At 43.7% G+C, this 21,770-nt stretch overlaps 1 protein-coding gene across 2 annotated transcripts; it reads left to right on the top strand.

The window, feature by feature from the left end:
* The first annotated feature begins 1 nt into the window (after position 1).
* Positions 2–10,422, top strand: LLPH (LLP homolog, long-term synaptic facilitation factor). 2 transcript variants are annotated; one of them, XM_069764694.1, is made up of 3 exons: positions 2–139; positions 3,022–3,230; positions 10,012–10,422. In XM_069764694.1, the coding sequence occupies exons 2-3, from the start codon at positions 3,029–3,031 to the stop codon at positions 10,173–10,175; spliced, it is 366 nt and encodes a 121-aa protein (XP_069620795.1). In that variant the 5' UTR covers positions 2–139; positions 3,022–3,028; the 3' UTR covers positions 10,176–10,422. The 2 variants fall into 2 exon arrangements, with proteins under 2 accessions (XP_069620795.1, XP_069620794.1); XM_069764693.1 differs by having other exon boundaries at positions 20–139; positions 3,019–3,230.
* The last annotated feature ends 11,348 nt before the right edge of the window (positions 10,423–21,770 follow it).

The raw sequence follows: 21,770 nt of genomic DNA, 5'->3' as shown, positions 1-21,770 counted from the left end.
ACATCGTGTTGTTCTCAGTTTTACCTCTAGTGCCGATTGAGAGCGCACCTTTCCCTAGTGTGGAGCGTATCCGGGGCAGTCCACTCTGCAGCGTGGGACCAGCGTGTCGTGTGAGGCCGTGGAGGAGTGCGCTGTGCTGGTATGTCACACGTATTATTAGGGGGGATTTCTGTGGGTAATGCCGGGGAGGTTGTTGTTGCTTCTAAGGTCGCCAGTGGTTTCATGGAGACATGTGGTCGGATTATTTTCCAAATGCCTTATTTTATCTACAAAATCTATACAGAAAACTTGTCAGAGGACTCAAATCCCACGAGGTCTGTCTATGCCGTCCACGGGTAGATCACGCGCTGCTTATAGTTATGGCGATGGTCATGTCTGGGCTTTCTTGCTGCTTGATATCTTCAAAAAGGAAAAAAAAGTCTGATGTGAATTGCAGATCAAACTCACCCATTCAAATATGTTGGGGGGGGGGGGGGGGGGGAGACGTATAGCTCACAGATTGCACCCTCTTCCCCCATACGGCCCCGCACTGGCTGGGCACCTTCCCCCGTATGGCCCCGGACGGACTGGGCAGCCTCTTCCCCCGTACGGCCTTGCATCGGCTGAGTACCTTCTTTTCCCCCCTCTACAGCCCAGCACCGGCTGGGCACCCTCTTCCCCTGCATTGGCTGGGCACCCTCTTCCCCTGCATTGGCTGGGCACCCTCTTCCCCTGCATTGGCTGGGCACCCTCTTCCCCTGCATTGGCTGGGCACCCTCTTCCCCTGCATTGGCTGGGCACCCTCTTTCCCCGTACAGACTAAGGCCGGCCTCACACTAGTGAGTTTTACGGACGGAGAGGTGCAGAAAATACGGATTGCATACGGTACAATGCTTCTCTATGGTCCAGCTCCTATCTGCCGTATTCTACTGATCCATATTATACGGTCTTCTACGGCCGTAGAAAATCGTAGCATGCTGCGTTTGTCACCGTATTGCGCAAAAAATACACCAATGAAGGTCTATGGGGGCAAGAAAAATACGGATTACACACGGACCATGCGTGTGACTTGCGAGAAATACGCAGCGGTGTTCTATAGAAAAGCCGGCAATTCAGTGCGGTGTACAGTAAAATCACACTGACAGGTTAGAATAGAATAGCTAAAATAAATGTCTACACATAGTATAGGGGTATATATATTCAATATACTACGTGGCATATTTGTATGTATATATATATATATATATATATATATATATATATATATATATATATATATATATACACATACACACACACACACACACGGCCCGATTCTAACACGTCGGGTATTCTGGAATATGCATGTCCACGTAGTATATTGGCCAGCACAAAGCCACATAGTATAGAGACTTAAAAAAAAACAAAACATATACTCACCTATAGCCCGTTGAAGTCCTGCTACACTTGCCATCCGCCGCCTTTCTCGCTCCTTGCCACGATCCCGGGATCGCTCCATTGCAAGCGGAAGCTTCCGGTCCCAGGGCTGGTGTGAGCAGGACCTATGATGACGTCGCGGTCACATGACCGTGACGTCACGGCAGGTCCTTGTCGCACACCAGCCCTGGGACGGGACCTCACCGGAAGCTGCCGCTTGCAATGGAACGGTCCCGGGATCGTGGAGAGGAGCGAGAAAGGCGGCGGAGGGTGAGTATAGCAGGTTTTTTGTTTTTTTTATATAATTTTGAACATGACCTATTTTTACTATTGATGCTGCATGGGCAGCATCAATAGTAAATAGTTGGGGACACACAGGGTTAATAGCAGCGGTAACTGAGTCCGTTACACCGCGGGCCGTTACCGCTGCCATTAACCCTGTGTGAGCGGTGAGTGGAGGGGATTACGGAGCGGGCGCCGGGCAGTGAGTGCAGGGGAGGGACTAATCGGACTGTGGCCGTCGCTGATTGGTCGCGGCAGCCATGACAGGCAGCTGCCGAGACCAATCAGCAAACGAATAACCGTGACAGAAGGACAGACAGATTTACCCCTTAGACAATTATGTATATAGATATTATATAGACAGTATATATGTTTTAACGAATATTTGAGCCCATGGATCCATTGTATGTCCATTTTGCAAGCCTGCGAGAAAATCTCGCAGTACAGATGCCATACGGATTACATACCGAAGATGCCATGCGCAAAATACGCTGCCACACCCTGCCTACGGATGACATACGGATCACTATTTTGGGGACATTTCTGCATATTACGGCCGTAAAAAACAGACCGCATTTTCATACGCTGAGTGTGAGGCCGGCCTAAAGGTTTTCTTCCTCCACCACTTAAAAAATGAGACCATTCATAAGAAGTTATGGCCTTATAGGTGGCAGAGCGATTACTGTTAAAAAACTGTGGGGGAATGTGAGAGAAAACTTTCTATATAGCTATGTCATACATAAAGGATTGGGAATCCCTTAATGGATCTGTATGGCTGCATACACATGTGTTGTCATATTTCCTCTTAGTAGTTTGCTGCAGTTCCACAGTGAAATCTGTATGTTTTAGGGATGTCGCCACCTATGGACTGTAGGTAGGAGCACAGCATAACCGCTATATAGGAACTTGCACTTTCGGATTGATCCTGTGGCTCCAGCCTGTTGATGGCAGACAATGTACCTCAGTGCGCAGGCGCCGGGAAAAGGTCAGAGGGGCCCGGCGCCTGCGCACTGCAGTACTTTGCTCTGCTCTCAACAGGGCAAACAAAGTACGCTGGAGCCGCAGCGTGAATACAAGAAGAGGACGTCATAGTAAGAAGATGGGAGGCCCCGGAACGGACCGTGACGCCCATCGTACCGGGACCGCCCCTGGGTGAGTATAATCTAATCTCTTTTTCTCATCTTTCAGGTTACATTGGGGGTTTATCTACAGCATTACAGAATGCTTTAGGTAAGCCCCTGATGCTGGTAGGCTTAGCTTACCTTCAATTTTGGGGGTGACAGGTTCCCTTTAAAATGATAATGTTCAATATAGTAACAATGCATTTTCTATTCTTGCCAGCAGAGGAAAAATGGCTAAAAGTTTAAGAAGCAAATGGAAGAGGAAGATGCGGGCTGAGAAGAGAAAGAAAAATGCCCCAAAAGAACTTGCTCGCTTAAAAAATGTGTTAGCAAAAGCAAATGTAGACGTGTTAATGGAGGATGTGAAAGACATAACAACTGTAGTGACAGCTGAGAAAGTGAAGGAGAAAGCTGCTGTGGAAGCTGCAGAAGGTGAGGGTTCTCCTTTACGTTTCTTCCTTTTTGCTACATGAATTGGTACATTGCATGAAATGTGTGTGTTTTAACCGTGCAAACCATGACTAGAACATCTACGTAAAAGACAGACGTCTGACTGAGGCCTACAGTGATTGTTTCAGCCTCTTGTTAAATGATTGGCTACGACTCATATTGATAATGTATTATTAGTCTAGGACATCAGATCGTTTGGAGTCCTACACCCTAATAATCGTCTGTTAGCTTAAAATCCCGGACTTCCCCTTTAAGACACTCTGCATATGAAGCATGCTTTCATGATCTCAAGAGTATGACCTAGAATAAAAGCATGAGGGTAGGTGCCCACAATCCGTAAACGCTGCAGGTTGGACGCTGCGTACTTGTGCAGCATCCAGCTGTTACAGCATAGTGGATGGGAGTTCAAGAAATCCCATACCCACTATGCGTGCACCGACACCCGCGGCTTCCCTCGGAGACAGACATATTCTAGATTATTCTTCTGAGATCATGAAAGCATTTTCCAAATGCATAGAACCTTAAAGGGGAAGTCCAGGATTTTCAGCTGTCATCTGATTATTAAGGTGTTGGACTCCAAACCAGCTGATTTCCTAGCCAGAGGATCTGTCTGAACCACATATTTCAGAGATTTACACAGAAACCCCGGTGCAAGCGCTTAGCGCAGGATAAATGTGCGCCAAACCTTACTGCGATCTTTGGGAGGCAGAATGAAGAAATAAACAGCATGTGAAGAATTGGTTTTATTTATTTTTTACGCCGTTCCTCGTGCGGTATAAGTGATTTTGCGACTTTATTCTTCGGGTTGGTGTGATTACAGTGATACCAGATTTAGGCCTCTTTCACACATCCATGTCTCCGATACGTGTGGCAACAGTTTTCACACATACCGGAGACACGTACACACTTAGACTCATTCAAGTGAAAGGGTCTGTGCACATGTCAGTGTAATCGCCAAAGAAAATCCAGCTCACCACCTGCAATTTCACACTTCTGGAGCACGGATAGCACCTGGCAGGGTGCATTATCTAATGAAGAAAGCAGAAAAATCCAGCTCACAGATGAAGTCCAAAAAGCGCGCTTTATTTTCCAAGGTACATGAAGCAAAGATTAAAATTTTGTGTTCACAAAAAAGTGTACAGGCATCCTTTGATGCGTTTCGAGCAACATGCGCTCTTTGTCAATGCGTCAAAGGATGCCTGTACTCTCTTTTGTTAACACACAATTTTAATCTTTGCTTCATGTACCTTGGAAAATAAAAAACACTTTTTGGACTTCATCTGTGAGCTGGAATTTTCTGCTTTCTTCACATGTCAGTGTGTTTCCACAGAACGTGTATCCGTAGGCAAAACATGCTGACATGTCTGTTTTTTTAATGTCAGCACGGGCCGCAAAACGTCCCACACACGTGCACATGGATAACACACATCAGCTGATCCTCGGCATCAGGTGCTGAACATGGCTCTGCCGGCGATCGGTGCGAGCAGGGGAGAATGATGAGTCATATTTAAGTGTTAAAAGAGATAGCAGGAGCGGCTGGTGGGGGTATTCGTCAGCTGCCGCCTGGGCTATAAATAAATAATTGAAGAAAACGGCATGGGTTCCGCTGTATTTTCTATAACCAGCCAGGCAAAACTCACAGCTGGGGGCTGCAACCCTCAACTGTCAGCTTCAGCAAGGTTGGAAATCAAGAATAGATGGGTCATCATGCTGTTTTTTTTTAATTATTATTATTTAAATAAATAATTTAAAAAAAAATGGCATGGGGTCCCCCCCATTTTTGACAACCACCCTTGCTAAAACTGGGGGCTGGTATTCACAGGCTGGTAAGGGCCCATGGATATTGACCCCCCCCCCCCCCCCCCCCAGACTAAAAATAGCAACACACAGCTTAGTAAGGCCAGTTTCCCTCGTCCAGATAATTCCGGTACCGGAGTTATCCGTGTCCGTGTGCTCACGTGGCACAATAGTGTGGCACAAGTGCGGCAGCCGTGTGCCTCCTGAGGACCACATGGACCATGCAGGAGAGAAAGCGCTACAGTAAGCGCTGTCCTGAGTGTGTGGTGCTGAAGGTGGCATTCATCTCTTCTCCCCTACAGGAGAGAAGAGATGAAAAATCAATTTTTTATTTTTTTAGTTAAAAATTAAAGTTTGGGGTCACCTCCCACCCCCCTTGCGCCCACCCACTTGCAGAGAAATACTCACCCAGCTCCCGCGATGCCTCCTCTCAGAGCGGGCAGCTCGTCCTGTGTGAGCGGTCACGTGGTACCGCTCATTACGGTGATGAATATGCAGCTCCACATTAAAAAATATATATATATATATATATATATATATATATATATATATATATATATATATATATATATATATATATATATATATATATATATATATATATATATATATATATATATATATATATATTGCAATTTATTTATTTTAATTTTTTCTTCTAGCTTTTTTACTGTCTCAATATGGGACAATGATTTTTTTTTTTTTTGCAGGCTGATCGCTTCTATAGCATATAGATGAAGCAGCATCGCCATGCCACAGAAACTGTCAGCTCTGCACTGATGAGAGTTTCCTAGCTCTGGTGACCCGGATGTTGTCATGACAACATCGGGTCACCATGGCAACGATCGGGATCCCACGTCATGGGGTCTCCAATCCAAAGGCAGAGGGACTGTCAGCCCTCTGTTGGCTTCCAGAATGCTGCAATCATGTTCAATCGCAGCATTTTGGGGGTTAAAGTGTCGGGAGCGGTCTGTGACTGCTCCTGGCACCTAGTGCCAGCTGTCAGAATCAGCTGACACCTGACTGCGATCGCCTGCGTACCCTTGTTTCAAATTACAGACTTTATACATGCTGTGTCTTTATTTACGATATACTGTTACTATAGGATTAGTAATTGTTAGGTGCATACTGCTGTTTTTAGGCTGGGGGGACAATATCCATGGTCCCTTACTGGCCTGAGAATACCAGCTCCCAGCTGTCTGCTGTAGCAAGGCTGGTTGTCAAAAATGTGGGGAATCCCATGCCGTTTTGTTAAATTACGGTATTTATTTGAATAATTAAACACGGCAGGGAGGGCCCCTCTATCCTTGATAGCCAGTCCTGCTGAAGCTGACAGGTGAGGGTTGCAGCCCCCAGCTGTGAGTTTTGCCTGGCTCGTTATCAAAAATACGGGGGAACACATGCAGGTTTTTTTTTTAATTATTTACAGTGCAGGAGTCGGCTGATGAACACTCCCAGCAGCTGCTCCTGCTCTTACTATTATTAGCGGCAGCTGATGGGAGCAGTAGTCCCATTCGCTGACAGCAGTGACTGAAGTAAACTTTATACCGTCAATCACAGCTGCTGGCTCACACTGTCTTTTGACAGCGTGGGAATCGACGCTGTCTGACCGACGGGGATGATTTTACCGCTATTCAGGAGCCGTGCACATGACAGCGTGGTAAACACTTTATGTTCAGATCCCTGGTTCAATCTCTTCTGGTTGACAAGCTGTATGGTCGCATCATGCAATCATGCAGCCTGCCATCTAGATGTAGCAGAGCTGACTGTAAAGTCACATCCTGCTGTCCTTGACTTTTTTGCAGCAAATACGCTGCAAAAGAAAGTCAACCTGCATTTTTTTCACCATCCATTCAAGTCAATGGGTGAAAACCGCTGCAAAAACCCTGAAAAAAGTGACGTGCTCTATGTAAAAAAACAAAAATGCAGCAAAACACAAAACCCTGATGACAAAAAGTGTGTACGATTATAGTCTTTGTACAATTTCTTTTTCTCCTGATTTTAATTTATATAATTTTGTATGGTGGCTCAGTGGATAGCACAGCAGCCTTGCAGCGCTGGAGTCCTGGGTTCAAATCCCAAGGACAACTTCTGCAAGGAGTTTTTATGTTCTCCCCGTGTTTGCGGGGATTTCCTCCGGGTACTCCGGTTTCCTCCCACATTCCAAAGACCTACTGATAGGGAAGTTAGATTGTGAGCCCTATCGGTGACAGCAATGATAATGTGTGCAAACTGTTAAGCGCTGCGGAATATGTTAGCGCTATATAAAAATAAAGATTTATTTATTCAATAAAGATTTAATTTTTTTACACTTTGAATTTTGGGTAGTTGAATTTATGAATGGAGAAGAGGTTGAGCATTGGCACCTCTTTGACGACTGAGCTCTGCAGAGCACCGTTCTTGAGATCTTTTTCTTAGGATAACAAGGTCGAGCCCCCAGAGATCAGTAAGTTATCCCATGAATCAGGGATAAATTTAAAGGGAATCTGTTGTCCTGTTTTTCTACCCCAGCTCATAGCAGCATGATGTAGGGATAGAGACCCAGCTTCCAGTGATGTCAGTTAGGCTAGTTTTACACTAGCGTTTTGCTGAGCTGCGGAGGGCTGCAGACTTCCTCTGTGAAGCCCCGCCCTCAGCCGCACCTCAGCCGCTCAGCTCCGCCTACGTCCGCATGCGGCCTGCATACCTGTCTTTAACATTAGGTACGCAGGTCGTGTGGATGTATGTGGATGCCTCCGCATGTGTCGTTTTGAGGATGCAGAGAGAAAAAAAAATTCCAACCAGCTGCGTCTGACGTGGGTTGCCACATCCGCACGACCTACGTGCCTAATGTTAAAGATGCGGCCTGCGTACCTATGCGGATGTAGGCGGAGCTGAGCGGCGGCCGTGGGCGGGACTTCACGGAGGAAGTCAGCAGCTCAGCAAAACACTAGTGTGAAACTAGCCTTACTGTTCTGCTTGATGCTGTTTTGATATTTTTTTTTTTTTTTGTCTGCTGAAGTTGCAGCAGTTTCTGAATGCGGAGCTCTGTATAACCCCATGTTTGCCAGTGATTTCTAGCTTTCTGCGTGCACTCTGTATAGGAAGAATCCAATACTGCCAGTCAGTGGTGGAGTGTGATTGGACTATGTGACAGCAGACCAAGTAGTTCTCTAGTGATAAAATTGCTGTTTTATCAGCAGGAGATTATCAAAACTACAGCATGCAGACCAATAAGTGTTAAATTTTGCTGCTCTCAGGTGGCAAAAACCTTGTGAAATTCCCAGGCAGGTGCTTTTGGACTTCACTGGGATGGAGCTGTACTGTGCTGAAGAAATGTGTAGAACAGTCATCCACAAGATGACAAAAACATCAGAAATCGAGCTAGAAGACTTGAAAAGATAGTTGGCTGTTAAAATCAGCATCCAAATAAAAATCTATAAAAATGTTTTTTTTCTTATGTTATCTCTCATGATGGATCCTCTTGAAGTCGAGTACCTGTAATTTAGTATCCAAGTGTCTGAAATGTGTAGAGTGGGTTAAAGAATGAAAGCAATGATGTGAATATTGGCACAGTTGTAAAAACATTTTAATGGTCTGGGTCAGCTGGTGTGATCAGACTGTAAAGGTATGGCACCAGATCTTTTCAGCAAGGAATCTTTTGTTTTTGAACTGGATCCATATGATTGTGTACAGACGGGAGGCCGTGGGGGATCCTGGCACACACTCCATTGTGTCTACTAGAAGACTTTTGTTTTTATGGTATCAGTTTTCATCTCCACCGAAGACAGATTTATTTTCCTGTGTGGGTCCCAGGCATGCTGTGCGTGCATTGATTCTCCTGCCCCTCTGGAGAATTTCATCTGACATTTTCTGGGCATTGTACTTGGGTTGTAAATTGCAAAACTAACACTGCATCATCTTTGGTCATGTCTTTTCTAGTTAGGGAAGTACCACAAAGCATGTTATAATGTGGAGTACCAATTAGCTTTTATGGGGCTTTAACAAAAGAAGTCAAAAGAAAAACTGATTTTGCTTCTAACCACAAAAGGCAAGATGTTTTGATTACAATGTAAGGCTACGTTCCCATCTCCTTCAAAGGCAGATTCTGTCCTATCTGGCGGGAAAAATAACACTGCATGAACCACATTTCTTTTCATCAAAACTACTAAGCTCGGCCTCTTTTCTCCTAATTAATGCATCATGAATGGTGACCTGTTACAAAGACATGATGCCCTCAACACCACTACCACCAGTGTGTTGCTTTTGATCTATAAGGATGTCTTTCATTCCCCACAAAAAGTGATCTAAACTTGGATATTCAAGACATTGCTATAAGATAATTCTGTTTATATAATAAGTCACAAAATCACACCTCTATTCAAGGAACCAGTATTATCGCCATACCTTTACTGAACATAATGCAGTATGCCTGGACCGCTATGGCCAATGAAAACTTCTATAGAAGGTATGCACATAATACCACCACATGGCGACCAAATACCACCATATTCATCATTAACAAAAACCAATGTATTAAGACCAGTGTTAAATGAATACTGTTCTATAAGGAGCCAATACTGCCATACCGTGACCACGTATTCCCATCATATAGAGTGGTGACTGAATAATACCATCATACAGTGACTATAGTGGTAGATATAAGTTCTCCATAGGGCATATACGGTATGTGTATACAGCATTAATAAAACCAGTGACTTACTGGTGCTGTTTTCTCTGACAATAGTTAGCATTCCAGTGCTCGGTGTGTGCACTGTGATGTTTCACTAGTCTGCAGTTACATAGTGACAAGCCTTTTAATATTTATTTTTGGTTTAAGTAGGAAAGTCCTAATTTATAAGCAGGAGGTTGTTATAAAGAAAACAATATTTTAACTTTGAGAATGATTTTAAATATTTTGTAGGTTGTGAATTTAAGCCATTTTTTTTCTTACCCATGCTATCCACTCTTTATGGCACTCATTCAGGTGAATCTTCGAAGATGGAAACAGATGGAAAACGAAACAAGAAAACTCTCCGAGATGAGCACGGGCAGTACCCTGTATGGATGCACCCGAGACAAAGAAAGAAGCTGAAGACTCAACGTGGAAAAAAAGGAAAATCTAAAGCCCCAAAAGGACTAGCGTGGTAACATACGATGTATTCTGCCACAAAGTGTTTGTATATAATATCCCATGAGAATACATCTGAAACAGTGGAACCGGAGGCAAAACATGTGTAAATTCTTTTAAGGATTTTATTTTTATTTTTCCTTTTTACTGCAAAAACGTTCCCATTCTACAAAGCGTATTTTCTTTTTAGCTTTCCATTTTATCAATGATGTCTGTCTGAACATGGACTGGTTGTCTGAAACCACAAAATAAAACGGATCAAAGTTGCTTTGTATTTACTCTTTGATGTTTCATAAAGAAAATGTAGTTTATTTCTGATCCGGCAAAGCGGTAGGTTTCTAGATTTTATTCCTGAGAACAGAAATGACAAATTTCGGCAAGTCTCACATTCCTCATGTCTTTATTCCAGTAAGTTACATGGTTGTACATTTGCTCGCAATTGTGGAACTTTAGGTAACAAGGATTTTGCCGCCTTCCCCCCCCCCCCCCCCCCCCCCTTATTCATACGAATGGGAGAAAAACACTGAAAGAATTGACATGTTACAAATTTGAAAAACCGCTTTCAAGGTTCAAATCCGCAAATAAATAACATGTGCATCAGACTTCAGAAATTTCATTCACTTTGCTGGCACTGTAAAATGCTGTGTACATGTCATTTCTCACGAATAAGGTTCTGCAACAAAAACAAATGCAAGTTGGGCCAACTTCTCATATACAGTACCTAATTTTCATTTTATCTGCAAAAATGTACTTTTGTTTTTGGCTATCACATATCCCGTTGTACACAGGCACTGCTCACATTTTCATGTATGTCCCTTTTAGGAAGTATCTTTTATCAGCTACAGATTGACAGACCTATAATGCATTTTAATGCTAAGTTCACACTGGGCATTTTTTTTTTCTGCAGCAAAACTTGAGTGCTTGGCAGGAAAGAAGCTGCGGCAAAAACTTAGGTTTTGGTTAGTTTTTTTCCCCTTCAATTTAATGGGTGAAAAACACTGAAAGAAGTGACATGCTCTATGTTCAAAAAAAATATGCAAAGCACAAAATGGTGATGACAAATTTTTCACTTTGTACACTTTGTTTCATTGCAGCCATTTGGTAAATTCAAAAAAGTTCATTTTTCCATTCGCCACGACAGCACCCACGAGAGAGGGGATCCGCCCCTAGGAACAGGAAACCTACAGAGAGATAAAAGGGGCGGCCCCCCCTCGCTCCTCAGTTGGTTTCCTGTTCCTAGATGGAAACCCTCAGAGAGAATCTCTGCATGTTATGAGAAGAGGAAAGCTCGTCTGGACTGCCGCCTGTACGTCTCTGCTGAGCGGCAGGGGCTCCAGAGCGAGTATCGGAGACGGGGGAATGTTCCTGCTGGCTCCCCCCTCTCCTGATCACGTCAGAATGGATGTCCGGAACAACAGTCTCCCTGCTGGGAGAAGGTTGTAGCGCTCCTCCGCAGAATGGCCGGTGAGTACCTGTGTTGCGGTCCCCTCCCCGAGGCTCCGGTGTGCGGTATGGCGATGTCTGCAGGACGCCTTTCTCCTCCATGGAGGTGGATTCAGCCGCATGGGAAGCTTCTTTTCGCACATGTGCGGTATGGTCGGCGTCCCGGAAGTAGTTCGGTGAACTTCCGGGGGCGCGGGGTCAGACTGGCGTTTCCTGTATGGACGCCATTGGAAAAAAAAGAGAAAGCTGCAATGGACGCTATGTCTGAGGCCCTTAATGCAAAGGTAAAAAAAAGGCAGGAAAGTGTGTGTGTGTGTGTGTGTGTGTCCTCCGGCGCTATAAATTACAGCGCAGCTGTGCAGGGGGTGCGTCAGAATGTCTTCCCACGAGGAGGTTTGTGAGCGCCCTGTGGAGGAAGTAGTTGCACCTAGTGTCACTATTAGGAAAAAAGGCAGTGGATTATCCAAAGTGAGCGACTCCACTGACATGTCAGGAAGGAGGTCGTCTCATGGCACACCCCAGGCCGAACAATGGAGCCGAAACCGGGTATACAAGTATACTTCAGGGTGAGTGGTTGTTTAGCTTCATGGAAGCTTATGTGGGTCTCCAATCATGTTTTAATAGGCGAAGAGGACTGAGAAGACCAAGCACAAGCAATGTGCAATATGTACTGAGCCCTTACCTGACTCTTATACTAAAAAGCTGTGTCAGGCTTGTATAGAGAACACCCTGCGGCAGGAGGAGTCCGTTAGAATGAATGACATACGACTTATGATTCGGGAGGAGCTTCAGAGTTTGAAGGGAAGCAGTCCATCCATAAATATTGAAAGGAGAATTAGCAGAGCATCCTCGCCTAAAGCCGACACGTCGGCAGAAAGCGGGAAGGTCGAGTCAGATATGTCTCAATTATCGGGGTCATCAGATGAGGAGGACTATGTCTGCTTTCCTACGGATGGCATAAATAACCTGGTTAAGTACGTAAGGAGTACCATGGGGGTTTCAGAATCAAAAGAACACCAGACCCAGCAGGAGGTGATGTTCGCGGGTCTTTCTCAAAGGAAAGGCCATGTGTTTCCAGTAAACCAGGTTATAAAAGACCTGGTCAAGAAAGAATGGAGTAAAGGTCAGAAGGGGTTTGTGCCAGTGTCCTGTAAAAGACGCTACCCCTTTGACAATGAGGACTTGGCCACCTGGGCTAAAGTACCGAAAGTTGATGCAGCTGTAGCATCTACCGCTTGCCGCTCCTCTTTGCCAGTAGAGGATACGGGTTCTTTGTCCGACCCAATGGACAGAAAATCTGATGCGCTTCTAAAAAGATCATTGGAAGCCTGTGTTACTGCATTTAAGCCAGCAATTTCAGCTACATGTACTAGTAGATCCATGTTGGTCTGGCTGGAACAACTGGATCAGAATATCAGGAGTGGCGTCTCCAGAGAGAAGTTAGGGCCTCCATTCCATTGATTAAGGGGGCTGCGGCATTTATATCCGATGCCTCAATAGACTCACTCCGCCTGGCGGCTAGATCAGCTAGCCTCTCTAATACGGCTCGTCGGGCATTATGGCTAAAGAACTGGAAGGGAGATGCCCAGTCCAGGTCTGAGTTGTGTGCCATACCCTGCCAGGGTGAGTACCTCTTTGGATCTGTCCTGAATGACATACTCACTAAAGCGGGCGAAAGGAAAAAGGGGTTTCCTAATCCCTTTATTCCTTCCTACAGAAGGGCGTTCAGGAAGCCACCATTTGGAAGGAATGGAGGCTTTAAGGACCGCTGGAGTAACAGGGAGTTCAGGCAGAAGGGCAATTTGTTCAACAAGCGCCCCTTCAGACCAGCGGATATGTTCCGAGAGCCCTATTCCACCGGTGGGCGGTAGACTACTACAATTTCTTGAGCAGTGGAAAGAGATAACGGCCAATACATGGGCCTTAAATTTAATTTCGTCAGGTCTCACCTTAGACCTCATCTGGAGGCCTCCGGATTCTTTTCTTCTCACCTCCCTAAAATCCAGGCTACAGCAAGAGGCACTGGAAACTGAAATCAAGTCTCTTTTGTCCAAACGAGTACTAATAAAAGTTCCATCATCTGAAATAGGAAAGGGCTTTTACTCTCCCTTATTTCTAATAACTAAGCCTGATGGGTCCTTTAGGACTATATTAAATTTGAGGAAATTGAACACCTTCATAAGACCTAAAGCCTTTAAAATGGAGTCCATTCGGTCAGCCATTAAAAATGTATTTCCCAACTGTTACATGGTGGTGCTAGATCTTAAGGATGCTTACTACCATCTGCCTATACACCAGTTACACCAGCAGTTTCTTAGGGTAGCAGTTGTAATAGATGGTCAGGTGTGTCATCTGCAATACAGGGCAATGCCTTTGGCCTATCCATGGCTCCGAGGGTCTTTACTAAATTATTGTTGGAAGTAATGTCATTTTTGCGGTTAAGAGACACATTAGTCATCCCGTATCTAGATGATCTACTAATAGTGGGAAGAGACTCCCTACAGTGTGAACAGAGATTAGAGGAGGTAGTTTTTTCCTTACAATCTCTTGGTTGGATTATTAATTGGGAGAAATCCAGACTCCGGCCTGTTAGATGTCAGAAGTTCCTTGGTCTCCTTTTGGATTCGGTTGATCAAGTATGTTGGCTGCCAGATAGTAAAAAGATCTCCATTATTGATGAAGTAAACTTAGCAATAAATAGGCGTAGTATGACCTTGAGAAGCCATGTCATTGTTGGGGTCTTTAACTTCTTGTATTCCTGCAGTTGAGTGGGCACAATTTCATTCCAGGCAGCTACAGAAATTTGTATTACAAGAGAGTATTAAAGATCAGGGACGTTTAGATCAGATAGTTTTTCTTCCGTCAGAAGTGGTACACTCCCTTACATGGTGGTTAGATTGGGGAAATCTGTCAAAAGGAGTCCTATGGGTAATCTCTCCTTCAAATATAGTCACCACGGATGCTAGTCCTGAAGGTTGGGGAGCACATTTTCGAGATCTGTGGGTTCAGGGTCTCTGGTCCAGATCAGAATATAGTGATTCTTCTAATGTTAAAGAATTAAGAGCTATATATTATTCCCTGCTCCACTTTCTTCCTCAGCTGCGAGGCTCTCACACAAGGGTCCTCTCCGACAACACCTCTGCGGTGGCCTATCTAAACCGTCAAGGAGGTACACGGTCAGACACTCTTATGAAGGTGGCGTCAGACATCATAATGTTAGCCGAAGGTCATCTGTTGTCCTTGTCAGCGGTACACATAAGAGGGATAGACAACTGTCAGGCCGATTTCCTCAGTCGTCATACTCTTCATCAAGGAGAATGGATGCTCAACAGGAAGATTTTCAAAATAACAACTCGTTGGGGCATGCCTCAGATAGACTTGTTCTCAACAAGATCCAATCGTCAGGTCAGAATGTTTGCCTCCCTATGCAGGCTAGACAATCCAGACATACTAGATGCCCTTCAGGTACCATGGACATTCGACCTGGCATACGCATTTCCCCCATGGAATCTATTGCCCATGGTGATAAGGAAGATAAGAGAGGAAGGGGCAAGGGTTCTGTTAATAGCCCCCTTTTGGCCCAAGAGGCCATGGTTTTCATGGCTCAGAGCCATGTCAATTACAGACCCGTGGATTCTGCCTCTGACCGACAACATGCTGTCTCAAGGTCCGTTTTTTCCATCCTCAGGTGAAGGGCATGAATTTAACTGCCTGCAATTTGAGAGGCAATTACTAAGCAGGAGAGAGTTTTCTAGTGGGTTGATAGATACCCTTATGAAGAGTAGAAAGCCTTCTACCACTAAAATTTATGTTAAGGTCTGGAAAAAATTTCTTCAGTTTCACACTACACAAATTTCTTCAGAGGTACCTATATTTTCAATACTGGAGTTTTTGCAAAAAGGTCTAGAATTGGGACTTTCAGTTAATACTTTGAAAGTTCAGGTTTCAGCGTTGGGAGCCCTTTTCAGTTATGATATCGCAGGTGATAGATGGATATCCCGTTGTATATCAGCATGTCAACGGTCGAAACCAATAAATATACCACAGGTGCCCCAGTGGGATCTATCTTTGGTCCTGGATGCATTGACACAAAGCCCGTTTGGGCCTATTCATGCAGCCTCATTAAAGAACATCTCGTTAAAAGCGATATTGTTAGTAGCATTGGTATCAGCCAGAAGAGAGCGATCTGCAGGCATTGTCAATCGATCCTCCATACCTATCTATAACAACTGATAGAATAGTTTTGAAAACAGACCCATGTTACCTACCTAAGGTGGCCACTAGTTTTCATAGATCCCAGGAGATCTTATTACCTACCTTTTTATAAAGACCACTCATCTCCAGAGGAAGTAAGACTTCATACCCTAGACGTAAAAATGACTATTCTGGCCTATTTAGAGAGAACTAGGGACTGGAGGAAGAGTAGGGCCCTGTTTGTGTCTTTTCAGGGTAAAACCAAAGGATCCAGAGTCACGAAGGGGACGTTATCTCGTTGGATCAGAGAAGCCATAGTCTTGGCTTATAGAGCCAAAGGAAGAGATCCTCCAATGCATGTGGGGGCGCATTCTACAAGGGCCTTGTCGACTTCTTGGGCAGAAAGGGCAAACGTGCCAATAGAGCTTATATGTAAGGCCGCAACTTGGGCTTCACCGGGCACCTTTTATAGGCACTATAGATTAGACCGATCAGCTGCTTCTGATCTAACCTTTGGGGTTTCGGTTCTTGACGCAGATAACCCACCCAATCTATAGTCTCTGAAAATCTCTCGTGGGTGCTGTCGTGGCGAATGGAAAATACCGGATTACTCACCGGTAATGCTCTTTTATAGAGCCCACGACAGCACCCATTTACATCCCTCCCTTTTCTTTGTATAGTTGCACGTGGTGCTTTTTGGTGAGGTGTAAATATTAGATATAGTATAAGGTTGCAAATATGTATATATGCCTAAAGCCTGTTAACTAAAACCTGGCGGCGGTTCCTCCTATTCTCTGTAAAACAACTGAGGAGCGAGGGGGGGCCGCCCCTTTTATCTCTCTGTAGGTTTCCTGTTCCTAGGGACGGATCCCCTCTCTCGTGGGTGCTGTCGTGGGCTCTATAAAAGAGCATTACCGGTGAGTAATCCGGTATTTTTTTCTCATTAAAGGGAACCTGTCACCTGAATTTGGCGGGACAGGTTTGCGGTCATATGGGCGGGGTTTTCGGGTGTTTGATTTACCCTTTCCTTACCCACTGGCTGCATGCTGGCCGCAATATTGTGTTGAAGTTCATGCTGTGTCCTCCGTAGTACACGCCTGCGCAAGGCAATCTTGCCTTGCACAGGCGTGTACTACGGAGGACAGAGAATGAACTTCAATCCAATATTGCGGCCAGCATGCAGCCAGTGGGTAAGGAAAGGGTGAATCAAACACCCGAAAACCCCGCCCATATGACTGCAATCCTGTCCCGCCAAATTCAGGTGACAGGTTCCCTTTAATGTACACTCTGCACCCCATCTTGACTGAAAAAAAAAAACAAACAAAACAAATGTGGAAATCTTTTGCAAATTTACTAAAAAAAGAAAAACTGAAAAATCACAAGGTCATAAGTATTCAGACCCTTTGCTCAGTATTGAGTAGAAGCACCCTTTTGAGCTAGTAAAGCCACGAGTCTTCTTGGGAATGATGCAACAAGTTTTTCACACCTGGGTTTGGGGATCCTCTGCCATTCTTCCTTGCAGATCCTCTCCAGTTCCGTCAGGTTGGATGGTGAACGATTAATAGCATTGTTACCCAATGGGTTCCATTTAAGAAGAGTACAGACTCTTGGTGCATCACGGCAGGGCCCAAACCTTTCTATGCACCTGCTTAGTTTCCATCTATCTCCGCCCTTCTCTGACCCTATGAAGCCTGAGCTGTCAATCAGAGATCGGGGGGCGGAGATAGAGGGGAAACAAGCAGGTGGGAAGGTGTATTTAAAAAAACAAAAACTGGACCTGTCGTGAAGCACCAAGCGGTGGAACTTAGATTGAACAGTTATTCTTTGTTGATAAGAGTACCCTTAATGAATCAGGTGCACCTGAAAAGTGGCGTGCTCCTCATATCTTACTCCAATTATGACTGTAGTGATGTATGTTCATCTTTATACTATCAGGATGAATTATGTCTAATTTACAACATCTTAAAAGCAAGTCTACACAGCAGGAGGAGTTTATCAATTATTCACAACAATATACAATAAGAGGGTTTTTTTTTACCACTTTCAGGCTGCCGTCACACTATCAGTATTTGGTCAGTATTTTACATCAGTATTTCTCAGCCAAAACCAGGAGTGGGTGATAAATACAGAAGTGGTGCATATGTTTCTATTCTACTTTTCCTCTATTTGTTCCACTCCTGGTTTTGGCTTACAGATACTGATGTAAAATACTGACCAAATACTGCTAGTGTGACGGCAGCCTTAGACAGAGTGGAGGCGTTAGATATTTTTCAAGGTCTTGTGGAAAGAGATTTACCTATTTTGTATCATGAGGTCCAACATCAAACCTTAAAAAATACAACCTTACTAAACCACAGGTCATTCTATCTGAACTACAGTAAAAGAAAATAACAGGATTACTATAGCACTGATAAAGGGAGAATGATTCCTCTACATGGCACTATCAATAAATCACTTTATTAAATATGTGCACGTACGAAAACAAAGACAGGTACTACGGAGAAGACACACGGTGAGGATACCTGACAAAGATGGAAGGGTCAAAGAATTACTACTACACTCCCTGAAATTAATTAAAATATCATGTTTGTATAGAGGTTTAGATAAGTATCTGAAAAATCATGTGAATGTACAGATGCACTGCTAACGTAGCTCGTGTGAAGACATACACACGTAAGTACTTTCCAGATAGCAAGTAGTGGAAATACGCAACAGTGTCTCCCACTAGTGGGATGGTTAGATATGTGAAATATTATAGCTTTCCAATGGAGGAAGCAAGGAATATTACCCATCTGAGAAAGTCACCAAGCGAAATTCGGGTTGGAGGGTTCATCCGTTGCGGACTATATGGTGGTAATATTTGATACTTTTCAGCATTGTCCTTTCCATGTGAAATCTGGATTGCTATATTGGTAATGTTTAACCTTTATATTGTATAGCTTTGTCTCTGTTCCTTATAACAGTCTGGTTATATTGAGCAATCTTCCACCATTGGAAATCTACAGTATATTTTATATCCTATATCTAACATCCCCACTAGGGGGAGACACTGTCGTGTATTTCCACTACTCATTACATGGAACATTGGTTGGTCAGCTATCCACACTGGATATTTTCTTTGTTGTACCAGCTTTATTTTTTGTTTTTATATGTGCATATAGGATACTGATATGTAGAGTAGTCATTTTTTCCTTTTTTGGCTATTTCTTCTTATGTGACTCCTATTAATATACAGCTCTGGCAAAAATTAAGAGCACTGCAAAATTTTCAAAATTTTCAGTTTGTCTGATTCTTCTCTTTATTGGTATATTTTTTAGTAAAATGTAAATTGTTCATTTATTCTATAAACTTCTGACATGTCTCCGAAGTTCCAAGCAATACATTTTGTATTTTTTTTCTGAAAAGGAGAAATGGTCAAAATTTTAAAAAATAACCCAGTGCTTTCAGACCTCAAATAATGCAAAGAAAACAAGTTCATAATCATTTAGAAATAACAATGCTAATGTTTTAACTCGGAAAGAGTTCAGAAATCAATATTTTGTGGAATAACCATGATTTTTTAATCACAGCCGCGTCTTGGCATGCTTTCCACCAGTCATTCGCACTGCTTCTGGCGCAAACATTTAAGCAGTTCTTCTTTGTTTGATGGCTAGTGACTATCCATCATCTTCTTGATTACATTCCAGAGGTTTTCAATGAGGTTCAGGTCTGGAGATTGGGCTGCCACTACTGACAGGGTTTTTGTTCCAGTGGTCTTTTATTCTTTGCCAGAGCTGTATATGACCGTATAAATGTATTACTACAGGACCAGCTGATAAAGGTGGAACCGTTGTAATTTTTCATGTGGGTTTATATGGAAAACTTAACAGAAACGTCCCTCAATACAACATAATGTTGTCTAGTAATCCAGTCCAGACTTTTCAAAATAAAATTTTAAAACTGGTACAAAAGGGGGTCGAAACTAGAATTTTAGCAAAAAAAATCATTATGAATTTATGGTGACAATTTTCACTCTCTTGTTTTCAATTCATTCCGCAAAGTGCACAAACTAGTCTTGCGTCCCATAATTGCAGTGATTGGTTCCTTCATTGAAAATTTGAGTGGATGGGTTGACCGCTTGTTACAACCTTTGATAAAGTAAATTCCTGATTTAATGAAAGATACTAAATATATAGTACAGGGTGGAGCGCGGTAATTTGCTGATTTGGGAATGAAATAAAAAAATTATGATCATTAGAAAAATTTATTTTATATTTTAATTATACTGAACAGTAATGGAATTTTTAAATTACATGGTTTTAAATAGTGTATCTGGCAAATGTCGACCTTCGCTATCCACACACTGCTGCATACGTTTTCTGAAGTTTTCATGAACTCTAACAAGCATGTCCACATGTTCACAGCTATGGCACGACCATTATCCTGAAAAAAGTAAGGACCAATGATGCCTACTCGTGATATGGCGCACCACACAGTGACGCGGTCCGAATGCAGAGGTCTCTCGTGAACTTCTCTGGGGTTTGTTTCACTCCAGTAACGCATATTTTGTTTGTTTACACACCCACTGAGGTGAAAATGTGCCTCATCAGAAAAAAACACAATTGCGTCACGGGGTATCGTTGCTAACATGTCTTCACAAGAGGTCCGCCGTGTCAAATAGTCCCATGCTGACAAATGTTGGACCACACACATTTTATACGGGTGAAAATTCAGTTCATCATGAAGAATCCGGTGGAGAGAACGTCTTGAAATGCCAAGAGCAAATGATTGCTTCCGAGCAGAGCGTTTCGGAGATTGCAGTACTGCTGCTCTAACTCTCTCGATGTTGTGTGGTGTTGTAATCCTTCTCTCAGGTCCCCTTCGTACACATGACACATTCCCTGCTGTTCTGAATGCATTCACCCAATTTACAATTGATTGCCGTCCAGGAACACGTCCGCGTGGAGGAACAGCGAATTGTAAACGAAAAGCACGCTGCACTGCAATGTTCGAGTGGGCATTTGAAAAATACGCTTCAACACAAAATGACCTCTCCTCACGTGTCCACTGCATGATGGCAACTGAAAGGCAGAGGAATACAAATCTCCCATCAGCCACTGTAAGCCACACCCACTCTCCCCTCTCTTCGACCGACAGTGCCGCCACAGCATGCAGTGCAAAAAAGCAAATTACCGCGCTCCACCCTGTATAACTGCTATCAGATTAAAGAGACAGTCCACTGCATTCTATAATGCCCTCACCGATTTAAACCTTGTAAAGAAGTATTTTTGTAAATACCCCCTGTTGCCATCTGAACCTGAGAGTGGCACTATCGTCAAGTTCCAGAATCCATTGCATCACCCAGGCCTGACCCACTCATGTGCTCCCCTCCTGATTGTATGGCTTGTGAGCGGAGTTTCACCGCACGTTGCAGCCCAGTATCCAGCACTCTTGCGGCTAATGAAAGCAGAGGAGAGAGGTAAAGCGCACTTTGGATACTGGGCTGTGACGTGCGGTAAAACTCCGCTCACAGGCCAGCTTGTCCTTTTGAAGGAAAAAAAAACATTAACGGCACACAGTATAAAAGAAAATCTGTGATCAATTCTAATTCAGCATACATAGTCTATTAGATTACGTGCGTTAACTGCAACATTCAATATATATGATGTACAATATATCATTGAGGCAATATTCCAACGATGAGCTTTTGGTGAGTCATTAATGTTGCAGAATTTCCGTAAATTGTGTAAATTACTTGCAGACAGCTGTGGGTTGATATTAATAGCCTGGGAAGGAGCCAGAACCCTCCCTCTTCAAAGCTACCAACATCATACCTCAGTGGCCCCAGAAAAGGCACATCCATAAGATGCACGAAATGTGGCGCTTAGTCTCGCTCTTCCCACTTACCCTGCTGCAGTGGTAAGTGGGGTAATAGGGTTGGGGTTGATGTGTGCTTTGTATTGATATAAGACACCCCCATTACTCACCCCATAGTCATA

This window comes from Ranitomeya imitator, chromosome 4 (assembly GCF_032444005.1).
Source record: "Ranitomeya imitator isolate aRanImi1 chromosome 4, aRanImi1.pri, whole genome shotgun sequence".
Lineage (NCBI taxonomy): Eukaryota > Metazoa > Chordata > Amphibia > Anura > Dendrobatidae > Ranitomeya > Ranitomeya imitator.
Note: the sequence above shows the minus strand (reverse complement) of the source record. Positions and strands in the feature narration are given on the sequence as shown.